The following is a 14,305-nucleotide window of genomic DNA, read 5'->3' as shown; positions in this document are numbered from 1 at the left end:
AGAATCAACATAAAGAAATTAAACATACATTTAAATACTTTAAAACTGAGAGCCTCTGTTGAGACAAAAATATAAATTTTTTATATGAGCTACTGGAAAAATATTACAAGCAAATAACATTCATATCAATATATAACAAGCAAGGGATTCATAATCAAACTATGTAATGAACCCCTAACTTGGTGTTGAACTAGCGAAAATCAAGTTCAAACCAGGAGATCGATATAGACATTTAAGAGTATGCCCACAGAGCCTCGCGGGGTTGCAATAACCAACTTTCCAGAATGAGTTAGGGTCCTTTGGGATAAAGACCGGCGGTGTCCTCTCATATAGTCTTGAGCCAGGGCTCAACCCCACTCTTTTAGAATCTCTTGGGTTAGGGGAACTGCCGTGGAAAGTGCCAAGAGTAGCAAAAAATAGAGACCTAGAACTGTTTGACTCATATGGTATCAATGAGACCAACCAAACCAAAAGACAACAAAAGTCTGAAGTTTTGGAGTCTCTTTCTATGAACAAAAGTAGACTGGTGAAGTAGAGACAGATGAGGACCGGGTCTCTCTAGAGGGAGAAGCTGAATTTGGAGTCATGTGTAGATAGATGTTCAGTTTGGGATTAATTTGGCTGTATATTACCCATACAGCGGCATTTTAAAGCCCTCTCTCATCTTCGGGCCCTTACATTCTTTCTGGTTCCTCTACAATAGGGTTTCCTGAGCATTGGAGAGACTATGTCCTATTTAGGGCAAACGCTCAACCATCGAAGTCTTTTTCGTTTTAATATTTATTTTTATTTCTCTCTCTTCCTTTCTTTCTGTGTGTTTATGGAGGCCAGAAGAGGCTATCAGATCTCCCAGAGCTGAAGCCAAGGTCAGCCATTACTATCTGACTAGATGCTGGGAACTGAACTGGGCTCCACTGGAAAATCAGTACTAGCTCTTAACAACCTGACAGTTCTTTTCTTGAGTGCTTGCTTGGTGGTTCTAGAGGGCAAATACTCATATATTCGTGATCAAAGGCTGCTGCTTCTTTACCAGGGAACGTTTTCCTCTTGGACCAAGCTCACAGCTTCAGAAGGGACATGCATGGGGCAGCAAGGGAGAAAGAGAACACTTGCCTAGCTAGCCAGTCAACCAATCAATCCTGGCAATCAATGGGCTTACAGATGTTGTAGCCAGTCTGCCAGCACATTCTAAGAGCGTTTCTCAATGGGAATCACAATGGACTCAATCAGTTTGAACGTGTTGTGAAGTTTTTTAAGTATAAGTTCCTTTAACTAAAATCACTAGTATAAGTAAACTAGACTTTCCAAAAAAGAACTGCACATATGGGTTCTTTGTAACTTTATTAGTTGTCTTCAACTGGCCACAAGCTGCTTGATCATTAACAGACGAACAAATAGGGACTTGTCCACAGAATAGAATTCTGCTTAACAATAAAAATAACGAGGCGTTCATATAGGCAACAATAGCAAATCTAAACCAATTACCCAATATGAAAAATAATTAGAAAACGGCAAGCACTTTATGGTTCTCTTCAAATAAAAATTCCGAAAGCTCCATGTGTAAAATCAAGCCATTATGAAGGAAAGCAAGTCACCAGATACTTAAAACCTGTGGAAATCAGATTATACAAGAGAAGAGAAACTCTGGATAGAAACGTTATTGAGATCATGAAGGCCTTATGGATTTATAACCTGATCAGTGCATATACCCATAAAGATGTACAAATAAAAGCACGTCTGTTATCCATCAGCATGTGAATTTTGCATAACTGAAGGAATGGTTTACTCGGGTTCCATCTCAAAGGGTTCAGTCTGTCCTACTGGGGAAGCTAGGCTGGGGGTAGGGTATAGCTTAGTTCAAGGCAATAGGAGCATATGGCAAAGGCTGTGCACAGGATGGTAAAAAGCAGAGAGGCAACCAACACACCTAGGCCAGTGGTTCTCAACCTTCCCAACGCTGACAGCCTTTAATACATTTCCTCATGTTGTCGTGATCCCTCCCAACCATAAAATGATTTGCTACTTCATGACTGTAATTTTGATACTATTATAAATCGTAATGTAAACATGTGATATCCAACCCAAAGGGCTCACAGCTCACAGGTGGAGAGCCACTTAACTATGGGCTGGGTATAACCTTCAAAAGAGTTGCTCCTAGTGACCAACTCCTGCCGCCAGTGCCTCATCGCCTACGGATCCTACCATCTGCCAAAATAGCACTACTATCCAGGAAGCAGATTCTTAAATCTTGAGAGGCATTTCAGATCCAAACCATAAAATTCCATTCCTGGCTCCCAAAGGCTCATTGTCATTTTATGACGCAAGATGCATTTAGTGCCATTTCAACTGTCTTCAATCTTAACAGTCTCGGTACTGTTCAGAAGCGCAATGCTTCTTCTGAGAGCAAAGGTAAACAACTGAGCCAAATAAACCCAAAAGAAGGTTATGTAAGTCCAAACTACAATGCTTCAGTGTTACCATTCCTATTTCAAAAGGGAAGAATTGGACCACAGAATGGGAACAAAGGAGAGAAAAAACAATTGAATGGAAATCACACATTGCCATCACCTGAGATCCAAAACGCTTGAGTATGCTTCTTCCTAAGGCCCTGTTATCTGAAGCCTGCATAGCCTCTATTGGACTGGTTCTCATTGGTCCTGTCAGTTTTCCTTGGCAGACATCCCATGTTCCCGACATACAACCTGCACTTCAGTCTTAACTTCTCAAGCTCCATGAATCTCCCTGTCAGAGGTGTCTGAGGAAAGTGACCTTGGCCCACAGTACAGGCTATTCTCTGGACTCGATGGAAGCCTCCACAACATTATAACTTCGGCCTGCCTACCTGTAAAAGGAGCACTATGTCAACGGTATTAATGCTGCTAGTTCAAGCAGAACCGCAGTCTTCTTGGTTCACAACTGCAGTAGCCTGCTTATGGGAGCTGGATCCAGGAAAGCATCCCCCCGCCCAAGCAATTCTTTACAAAACCTTAGCAGCGTGCTTTAAAAGGGAAAGTCTTTCCCATGAGCTTTAGTTGAACAGCCTGGAGCCTTCAAGGTATTTTTTCAATGCCCTAGCAACCAAATGCTTGGCTTCTTTTATGGTTCCTATTAGCAACTATGGCTGCTGTCTGCAGCTCCAACACATTTGGTTCCTGGCAAAACTGTAGCTTTTGAATCTTCATGCTCTGCTTTATGCTGATGTTTCTCATAGTAAATCCTGCTGTAAGCAGCCAGAAATTATTATGTCACAGCTTGAATTCAGACTCAGTTAAAATTTCAGGACACAAGATATGGGCAAATTATTTTCCAGAATGCAGTACCAGTGGTCTCTGTCTTTGTTCTCATACAGAAGACTCTGTCTCTCAACTAATCAATGTCCATATTAATATTCAGCAATCTTGGGCATCATGTCAGATCATGATGATGGGAATGATGGAATACATTTTAAGTTATTCTAAGAGCACTAACAACTGACCTGACCTTCAAGGTAACCTGTGGTCTAAATATAAACACCCTCCTCCCAACAAACAAACCAAAAGCAGGCATTGAGGCAAAAAGCTGGGACTAAACACTCTGCTTTGTTCCACTAAAGGTCTTGGAAAGCAACATAAATAAGAAGTACTCTTTCCCATGACAGTACCCCCACTGAAAATGAATGGAGCTGCCTCAAACGCTGTTCCAATCTATACAAACAGGGCCTATGGTTGTATTTTACCCACTTAAGGCTGTGGATAGAAACTCTTGATTAAAAGTACATGAAAAAAAAAACCACATAAGGCTTTTATTATTGCACAGAACAGCAGGAGGTTACTGGTTAGTGATCGTGAAGTATGGAAACAGCTACATGAATCTTGTGAGACAAACGAATAAAAAGATAATCCTTCCTGAAGCCTCCAGATAAACCCAGACCAAGTCCTTTCAGGCAGAAAACGGACCATAAGAAGGGATGAAGGTCATTTGCAGGGCACAGGCAGCTGAGGCTTTCACTAGGGAAGGGGAGACTATGTTGGGGGGAATATGCACTCAGTGCAAGTTGTTAGATGAGAGACACTTTTCAGGAGACAGGACGGCAGGTAATTAGTTCTGGCAAGGGAGACAGGCTGTCTAGAATGTGCAGGGTGCCTTCAGTACAAATTACACATGCCTGGCACTCATTTGGTACTCTGCCCCTCTGAAGACTTGTGTGAGGCTCTAGTCGGCTATAGTGAACAACACAACACTCTTGGGGTGTCTAAGGGTGTTTTCAAGCACAGGCTTCCAGGATTTGATGTCTACCCCGCGTTGAAGGATTTCCCCCATTTGCTGCCTTTCTGTGACATTTTTGGTGTTAGAAGATGCTAGAGGGCTGTCTAAGATGTGCCTCACTTGCTATATTTAGAAGGTCTTTCTCCAGCATGAAGTAACTGATGCCGGGTGAGGGTAGACACCTGGCTAAAAGATTTCCCGCACTGGTCACACTCATACGGCCGCTCCCCAGTGTGAATTCTGCTGTGCTGAACAAGGTTGGTAGTTCGACTGAAGGTCTTCCCACACTCCCCACACGTGTAAGGCCGTTCTCCAGTGTGAACCCTCTGGTGTTTGACCAGATCCGCTCTCCGGCTAAAGCATTTCCCACACTGATCACAGTTGTAAGGCTTGGCTTTAGTATGGATTTTCTGATGTTCAGCTAGGTTGTAGCTCTCCCGGAAGAATTTCCCGCATTTGCCACACTCATACGGCCTTTCCCCAGTGTGAGTTCTCTGGTGGCGATCGAGTCTGGATTTGTATTCAAAGGCTTTCCCACATACCTCGCATTTATAAGGACTTTCTCCCGTGTGGACTCTCTGGTGTCTGACGAGGGTGGCCTTTTGCGTGTATGATTTCCCGCACTGCTCGCACTCATAAAATTCTGTTGTGGTGTGAATCCTACGGTGTTCGATGAGGTAGAAGTATTGTTTGAAGAACTTACCACATTCCCTACATTCGTAAGGCCTTTCTGAAGTGTGGGTTCTCTGGTGTTTCATGAGGGTGGCTCTTTGCCGAAAGCAGAGGCCACACTCCCCACACTCATAGGGCTTTTCTCCAGTATGAATTTTGGAGTGTTTAATGAGGTTGGCACTTTGGCTGAAGGACTTCCCACACTCTTCACAGCGATAGGGCTTTTCCCCGGTGTGCACTCTCTGGTGGACAGTGAGGGTGGCTCTGTGACTAAAGGATTTTTCACACTGTCCACATTCGTAAGGCTTGTCTGTAGTGTGGGTCCTGCGGTGCGTGATCAGGCTGACGACCTGTCTAAACAGTCTTCCGCAGTCACCGCATTCATACGGCCACTCTCCCGTGTGCGTTCTCTGGTGCCGGAGAAGACTAGAATGGCACCCGAAGGCTTTCCCACAGTCTACACATTCATAAGGTCTCTCTCCACTGTGAACTCTGCAGTGTTCGCTGAGGTTGGAGCTCTGACAAAAAGACTTTCCACATTCCCCACACTTATATGGTTTTTCTCCAGTATGACGTCTCTGGTGTATTCTAAGTGTTGCCTTTTGGCCAAACAGTTTTCCACAGTCACGACACTCATAGGGTCTTTTTTCTGTCTGGTCTGTCTGGGGTGGTACCAGTGTGTACTTGTTCAAGTCTTGCTTATGTTTGCTAGATCCAAACCCCTCCTTTTCACTGCAAACTCTCTGGTTCTCAAGAAGTCTGTGTTGGGGGCTGGAAGGTTTCTTATATTCATCTGACTTAGAATTATTTTTATTAGTGTGAAAAGCCTTTCCACGCTTAATTTTGTTTTGATTCTCACCTTTGGGAAGGGCCTGGGGTTGGAGAAGATTCCACACAGCTGAGAAGTTTTCTCCAGTCTTACTACAGATGAAAGGGTTCCCCGATACATGGCATATACAGTTCTTCACAAGGGAGTCCACATCTCTCTTTAACCAATTCTTGGCTCTATGATGCTTCTGGTCCAGGAGGCTTGCACACACCTCAGTCAAATATGGTTTCTGTGCAGGTAGGTCATCCAGATGTAAAATGTCTTTCAGAACTGCGGCACAGATGTCAGAAGGATGAGTCTTCTGTGTGGGCAGGCCCTTCTTTGGAGTCCTGACCTGTGGGTTTTCAGCTGGTGAAACACTCAGTGCACGAGCTGCTTCTTCAGCCTCTGCTTCATGCCAACAAACTGCAAGGACAGAGAACATATTCACTGTGGTTGGAATTACCAATTATGTTTTACATTCACTCTCCTTACTGAATTCATCACAAGGGGTGGCTATAATTTTTTATTTTAAATTTTATATGCTTAGCTTTATATTCAGATCATCTTATGATTAACAGGATACATGAAAAAAATATTTACCCCAGCTTCTAGCTACCTTTATTACAAAGATAAAAGTTTTACCAACCGGATAGAAAGGAAAAAGACATAAACCAGTTTAATCTCTCAGAGCAAATCTCCCTCTTGGGCAGATATCTCTCTGAAAGTCTAGCGAGTGTCCAGCAATCTGCTTCTAGCCAACCATCTGCAGGTCAATTCTATTTTTGTGGTTGGTGAGGGAAGAAGAAATATTATTTAAATGTTCCCACAAAAGAGGAAAGACTATAGAGCAGACAGCCAGTTTTTTCCTTATATGCACCACTTATAGTTTAAATGGAAACATCTCTCCAATGTCTACCTCTTTAGTTCCTTTTTTTCTTTAAGATTTACTTTTGTCTTTCTATGTGTTGTGTACATAAGTGTGTCTGTGTATATGTGCGCATGCACACAGGCCAGAGAGGATGTCAAATTTCCTGGAGCTGGGTTTTAGATTGTAAGCTGCCTGATGGGCATGGCAGGGATCAAACTCCAATTCTCTGCAAGAGGAGCAGGAACTCCTAATCATAGAATCCCCTCTTTAACGCTTTTCTTTTCCCTTTTTTTGTCCTCCCTCTCTTTTTCTCTGTTTTTCCCCTAACCTTTTCATTCCTTTATAATGTGGGCAGGGAGGCCAATTCTTAATTGCTAGCATATAACTTAACAATAAACACATAGTTCAGTTGCCATTTGAATAATCCAGCTCTGACACTGCAAACCATGTCTGCAGAGTTTGTATAGCTAAGAATAGACTTCTTTGCCCTAACCACCCCAGCCATATTCCAGACAAGAAGGGGATGGAGAGATGTCTCAGTGGTTAAGAGTGAGCACTGCTCTTCCAAAAGACACAAGTTTGATTTCCACTATCCACACTGGGTAGCTCAGAACCGTCTCTAACTCTAGCTTCAAGAGATGCAATTTTCTCTTGTGGCCTGCGCTAGAGTGCACATCATCTGCCGTCCAGTCAATCCTTTTCTTGCATTTGCATCCTCAGTACCTGCTGTTTCCTCATGGCTTCCTTGGACGATGCAGTGCACCCCCTCTCAGAAATAAAGCCCCTTTCAGTAGCACTCACCTCTCCATGTTGCCATTTAGTCATCTCTAGAAATCCAAACCCATGGTACGTATTAGCGGAAGTGCGACAGCAGGCAGGGCTGCTCATGTGGTGGAGCAGAGGGCATTCCCGGGATTACTCCAGTTATTGCCTGAAGTACTGATCAACACGTGTTGCCCGACTGCCCTTCTGAGCACCGGCATGCACGCGCTTTGGTAGATACTTCTCTGTGCACTGTTCTGATTAAAACTAATGGGTCACACTGTTTGGCAAGTGTTAGGTTTTCTCCATGTATCTTTGGGTCTAAAGGTTGTAAGCCACTTGTGTGTCTCTGGGCCTGTTTGGTTCTGGGGACCATAGGTAAGAACAGGATGGGCTGTAGTTGCAGGAATTTTCAGGGCTATTGGCTAGCTGATGGGAGATGAAAGCTCCAGAAGAAACAATGTGGGGTATCCCTCATTACAATTTAAAATGACCGAGGGTACCACTCAACAGGTAGGCAGTGACGGGTAACATGGAAGACTAAAGGTTGGATACTGAGCCTCAGTGGCATTCCCCACTGACTTTAAAACATACTTTATAGGTGGTGGCAAAGAGGGTCATAAGGCCCCTAGTCGACATGCCTATTAAGTTATCACAAAACAAAGCTAAAGTGACCACTGTTCTTCCAGATACAGAGTCCAAGCATGTTATGTGAAAGTAGAACACCTTAGGAGTGGTCACCATTTCTATAGAGACTATACCTAACACGAGGGCTCATCAAGTAAATATCAAAACAAAAGGTGCAGACCCCAGGCTTTCCCTACCTCCCAAGATTATCTGATGTGAGAAAAATGAAAACTAAAGAAACCAAAGGTTCAGAAAATAATAGCTCAAATTCCACAAACAAAAATCCAAACACAGATACACAGAAGTGGGGGAATATTAAAAAAAAAAAACAATTGGTAGAAAATGATAGTACCATGATTATATATATAATATGTGTATGTGTGAGTGTGTGGTGTGTGTGTGGTGTGTATGTTGTGTGTGAGTATGGTGTCTGTGGGGTGTGTGTGATGTATGTGTGTATGAATGTATATTTTAAAAGAAGATTCCTCTCTGTACCCGAAGGCCTAGCTTTAGACCAAGGTCCTCTTACAATTGGCTTTGCCTGGTCCAGGATCAATCAAACAGCTCATGCACCAGTTTTATCTGGCCTAGCTCCATCCCACAGATCACATCCTTGCACAATCTAAGGTGGGACAGAATCTCATATCAGACACAGAGCCAAAGAAATAAGTCCACGTGCCCAGACCACGTAAGCACCAAGCATCATTGCATGAAATCCCTGAAAGAGACAGTTAGTTATCAGACACCAGCTAGAAGGGAAAAAACTTGGAGATAAAGGATTATGGCTAGGAACATGGCCATCTGGCCAAGGAAAGGGCTATGCCACTTTAGAAGCTGTGGTTATTAACTGTCAATTTAACACAATCTCAGATGACCTGGAAAAAGGCCCACTGGCATGTCTGTGGGAGACTGTTTTGACTACCGTGAGGTGGATAGCCTGACCATTATGGGTGTCACCATTCCCTGGGCTTGGCAGCCCTAGACTGACTATGAATGAGAAAATGAGCTGAGCACTGGCATGCATGAATTCCCTGTTCTCTGCTCCCGACTGTGGGTGCGATGTGACCAGTTTTCTCAAACTGCTGTGACATCTTGGCCGTGATGGAGTAGAATGTGGAACTGTTGAGTCTAAACAAAGCCTTTCTCCCTCATGTTGCTTTGGTCAAGATATTTTATCAAAGCCACAGAAAAGAAAACTACAGACATATTACCCTGACGGTAGGACTTCTGCCACCCAGACATTCTGATGGACGCTTTGGGATGTGGCAGGTGTTAGGGATGCTCAGGGCAGTGCCCATAGTTCAGCACTGATACCCACAACACACCTGCCGAGAGAGTAGGGAAGTCAACAGGCCTCCAGCTTGACTGTGGAAGGAGCAGAGCTCTGGTTCTAGGAGAAAGAGACAGATGGGAACCAAGACACAGGGGAGGTACAGGTCCTTACCTAGTGAGGATACAAGGGCAAAGTTCTCCAGCATCACATCCAGATACAGTAGCCTCTGCGCTTCATCCAGGAGCTCCCACTCTCCCTGGCAGAAGTACACAGCCACGTCTTCAAAGGTCATGCAGTCCTGTGATGGGGGCAAGTCCATCAATGAAAAACTCCTTTTCAGATTCCTAGTTTTCTCACCCTCGCATCTTCCCTTTGCTTACTGTCCTCTTAAGAAGAAAGAAAGCCCAACACACAGACTCACCTCTGACCTCATTCCTAGATCACTACGACTTCCCAATGCACCCAGAGAAAGGTGACGGGGGAATAGCTATTGGACCTGCCAATAACAAGGCTACCAAAACTTCTTTTGAGGCTATGGGCCCTAAGGATTGGAGAAGGTAGAACATAAAAACCACAGCGTGAGGGTTTTAATTTTTTTTCCCTAAGGAACAGGTGGTCCGTTTTGACCCCTCTACACCAGCTCATTTCCCTTTGCATGTGGTGGGACTCTCTGTGCTTGTCAAACCACAGAGAGTAGAAGGGGTTGGAGCACGTACTCTTATCCAAGCTCGTCCACAGTTACTCATGCACTGAGGGAAGGGACCCTATTACAGCTGCTTCCTTGCACACAGACTAGGTCACGGCAGGGTCCTATTGCAATGGTTTCCTTGCTCATAGACAGAGGCTGAGACTCATTTGCTATTGAAGGGGTATGATTTACCTATCGACCAATAGAAAGGGGGTGTGGGGCTGGGGGTAGGGAACCCTGAACCCAGATAATTCCACACACATTTAGAGATAATGGTACTCAGGTATGAATGTCCCCCTCCACGTTCTTGAAGAGTCTGAGAAGCTTATCAGTAAATTTAGTTCTGTTCTGATCGCTTTTTCCTGTCTTTAACTCTTTAACTGACAGAGACAGCTCACAAAGTCTAGCTGGCCTGTCTTTGGTCAAGCAATTTTCCTAGGATTCCCCCACAAAACCAAGTAAGACATTGCCTGTCATCGAAATCCCAAGGCCTGCAGGTGTCGCGCTAACATTTCCTACCTCTGTGTGTTTCTTCTTCCTCCATACCTTTCTTATACAGCTCACCCCCACAGGCACCTCAAACCCCAGACCCCATACATACCAGAGGCATCTGCCTGGGCATTGTTTAGCAGGAGGTATCTAGAGAAAGCTTCCTAAATGGAAGTAAGAGACTTTCTAATGTCAGGGGCCACTGCCATCCTCTCTCAGTGCCTTTATGGGTGACTTCATTACTTGTTCCAATGCTAGCCACCATCATGACTGGGGGAATGACAGGTTGTTTTCCCATCTGTGAGGCATTCAATGCCACCCCACCTGTCACAGGCACCTGTCACAGGCTTCCTCTAACTAAACCCCACTGAATGTCTGTCTACACAAGTATTCTCCAGAATACTGATCTTCCTAGATGAATACCTGTGCCCCTGAGCACCCAAGGAAAGAACCTCCTCAGATACCCCAAGGATCCCTCCTAACTGCTGGTGAGGCTGGTGTGTGTGTGTGTGTGTGTGTGTGTGTATACACAGACACTCATACCAGCTATCGTGTGATGTTATCTCACTGATTCCAAGTTGGTTTTTTTTTTAACCTGAGGTGTGTTCCATGCTTCCTATGGAAGCCTTGGCCAGCTACTAGATCAGCGACATTCTCCCGTGGTTCCAACAGCTCCTCCACTCCCTCAGGGGTGCTAACAATGTCTATATCTCCAGCTAGATGCCGCTCAGTCATCAGATCTAGTCCTGGCTCTCACCCTTTTCTGCTACACCCTCATAGTCTAAGCACTTAGAAGGCTGAGGCAGGAGTAGTAGCTGACCCAAGGAGTTAAAGACAAACAAACAAAAACAAAACAGCCTTTAGAGCATAAAGAAGTGAAGAACAAAAAAATAAAATAAAAAAGACCCAATTCCATTTCCTAACTGAAAGTCAAGCTACAGTTCAGGGAAAAATCAGCCTTCACCATTTGGGGTGTCTCTAGGATTAATCTTTCCAGAGTTTCGGATCTGTATGACTAGCTAGCAGCTGACACCTCCTCTATGGATTTTGAAATCTCAATAGCCCTCTTTAGGTATTTATTTACTTATTTATTGTGTGAGTTTTCATGTGTGTGAAACAGCATGCATGTGGAGGGCAGGATAACTTAATAGAGTTGATTTACTGTTTTCCACTGTGTGTGTCCTGGAGTTAGTTAGTTCAAGTTCTCAGGCTTGATGCTAAGTGCCTTTACCCACTGAGCTACCATGCTGGTCCTGTCTCTCCCTGTTCCTTAGGTTTATGAATTGTGTGGTGTGTGTGTGTGTGTGTGTGTGTGCGCAAGTGTGCACACGTATGTGGGTATACACACGGGAATCAGGGGGCAATCTGCAGGAGCCAGTTCTCTCCTTGAACCATGGAGGTTCTAGGGATTGATTTCGGTCCTCTGGTTTGGTGGCAAGTGCCTTTACTTGCTGAGTTATCTTACCAACCACTCTGTCTTCCTCAGTTTCTCCCCACGTAGTCCAGGCTGGCTTTGAACTGGTGGTCCTCTTGCCTCTGTCTTCCCAAGTGTTGAGATTACAGGGGTGTGCTTCCATGCTGGACTGTACAACCCACTCTTATGAAGTCCCACAAAAATGAACTCTACTACCAACTTGAGACAAGGAGTAGGGCCACACTGGTGAGGTTCTGGAACACTCCTCACTCACCTGCGTACAGACCATATGTGTTTCTGTGGACCTCGTTATCTGTGGGAAGAAAGTTGTAAGAGTCAAGCACCACGGTAGGGTTTCATGGGTTCAGGCCTTTCCGTGACCGCTGTCCAGTCCCAGATCTTCATGACCTTTGTATGTCTAGACTATCTCTAAGCCTTAGTGCACAACGCTGAGCCAGAGCAGCTATGGGGTTGCACAAACCTTAGCCTTCCCGAGGCTCCTCCTGTATCCCTTTCCAACCCATTTTAGCTCTGTGCAGCTTTTGGAATATTTTATATAGCCTCTGACCGCATTCATCTACCACTCAGTTCCGCTGGCTCCTAGGTCCCTAAGGACGTAAATAATACGTTCCACCTTGACATTTTTTAAAGCTAGAATGCTTTCAGCTCAAGTGTCCAAACATGACATTACCCATACCAGTCAATCAATCTCCTCCTTGTCCCTCTCTCCCAAGCCTCACACTAGTTAGGAGAAATCGGGACCCTGCCCACGGGCTCGGTACTGTTCTGGACTCAGGGATTTCTTCCAGCGGGGCGTGAGCTGAGCGGGGGTGGCGTGGGTGGTGGGCGCTCAACAGGCTCTAGGATCCAGTGTCTGGGGCGTGGTGGGGGGCGCCTAGCATGCAGCACTCACCTGAGCCGGGTGCTTCTGAGTCGCCATCGGACTCTTCTGATGTTGCTGGGGATCGCGCACGGCCATCACCGCGGCCGGTGGTCTCATCGGCTGTCACTCCGCGCCTGCTCGCTCTCTTACCTTGAGTCCAACTTGGCGATCTAAAAGCTCAGATTCCTTCAACAATCTACCCCTGGGAAGTTAAACCATAGACAGGACGCAATGTAGGAAGTCCCGCCCAGTGCTTGTCTGCCCTGCCAGTCTGAAACTACTATCATTGGCTCAACATTTGCAACGCTCCTCTTGGCATTATGGGTAATGTAGTTCCTACTGCTCCAGTAGACAACGTCAAACCTCGGTCCATCCTCAGAAGTCTCTACTTATTTCTGACTACTTCTTCAGTAAAGGAAGAGTGGGGATTTTATTTGGGGGAAACCTATACGTATTCATAATGGAAACGCACTCCAGAATCTGGCATATTAATGACCATGTTTAGTGAAGGAATATGTTGCTCCTTAACGAAAGATGATGGGTACATTGCGGTATGTTTTAAATAGAGGTAATTTAGCACAAATTTAGAAATTAAAATGGCATACGGGAAAACCTGTACACGACTTTTTTTTGACAAGATTTTGTAAACCTCTCTTTGCGTTTTGAGTTATGTATAAAGTAAGCCAAAGTAAAAATAAATAGCAAGAGATAGAGAAATATCAACACATCAGTTCGGAATCTGAAAACTCCCAGCCAAAACGGACAAGGCAGCCAGCTGGTGTTCCCAATGCGGAGGGTCCCAGGCATAGCAGGTGAAGATTCCGTCGGGAAAGAAAAGAACAAACATCATCACGTCAGGTGTTCATCACATCTGGCAGAAACTGGCAGGGAAGGCGAGGCAGTGGCGGAGGTTTCTGCTTGAGCTTTCTCCACTAAGATGAGCATCCCAAGGCGGAACACCTTTTTCTCACTGCATGAATTCATTCATTCATTCATTCATTGTTTGTTTTTGAGACAAGGACTCACTTCATAACCCTGGCTGTCCTGGAACTCAGTCTGCAAACTAGGCTGGGTCTTGGACTCTTAGAGATCCTCCTGGCTCTGCCTCTGGAGTGCTGGGTTTAAAGGTGTGCAGCACCATGCCTGTCCTATTGCAGGCATTTTCATATCAGGAGAAATAGCGGTAGAGTCTGCTGACAATGTTCACTTTCGAGCTGTTCTTTAGGGGCACGTGATTAATTTAGGCTATTTTGCTCTTCCCTCCTCATCTCAGAACTGGGGGAGGGAGTAGTTCATCTTTAGACAAGGGGCCTCAGAAAAACACTTTCATTGAGGAAGTGCATTTTCTAGATTGGTTTTGAGGTGCTCATCAAAGAAAGATTCTATAGGATTGTGTGTGTGTGTGTGTGTGTGTGTGTGTGTGTATTACTGGAGACCAAACCCAGGACCTGCACATGTTAAGTATGCACTAAATCACTTAAAAAGAAAACAAAGAAAGAATAGAAGTTAAATAAAATATGAAATGAAGTGACATTATTTAAAGAATAATTTGCAAACAATGAAATCATATCAA

The 14,305-nt window shown here is 44.7% G+C and overlaps 1 protein-coding gene across 2 annotated transcripts; it reads right to left on the bottom strand.

Annotated features, from left to right (window-relative positions):
• Positions 1-1,333: 1,333 nt before the first annotated feature.
• On the bottom strand, positions 1,334-12,942 carry LOC126491651 (zinc finger protein 883-like). Of its 2 annotated transcripts, XM_050127458.1 has the most exons (4): positions 12,763-12,942; positions 12,124-12,162; positions 9,430-9,556; positions 1,334-6,151 (listed from the first exon to the last, which is right to left on the bottom strand). In XM_050127458.1, exons 1-4 carry the CDS (start codon positions 12,847-12,849, stop codon positions 4,362-4,364), a joined length of 2,043 nt encoding a protein of 680 aa, XP_049983415.1. In that variant the 5' UTR covers positions 12,850-12,942; the 3' UTR covers positions 1,334-4,361. The 2 variants fall into 2 exon arrangements, with proteins under 2 accessions (XP_049983415.1, XP_049983416.1); XM_050127459.1 differs by lacking the exons at positions 12,124-12,162; positions 12,763-12,942 and adding an exon at positions 11,901-12,114.
• Between the last annotated feature and the right edge of the window lie 1,363 nt (positions 12,943-14,305).

This window comes from Alexandromys fortis, unplaced genomic scaffold (assembly GCF_014885135.2).
Source record: "Alexandromys fortis isolate MF-2015 unplaced genomic scaffold, M_Fortis_MF-2015_v1.1 scaffold_267, whole genome shotgun sequence".
Classification (NCBI taxonomy): Eukaryota; Metazoa; Chordata; class Mammalia; order Rodentia; family Cricetidae; genus Alexandromys; species Alexandromys fortis.
Note: the sequence above shows the minus strand (reverse complement) of the source record. Positions and strands in the feature narration are given on the sequence as shown.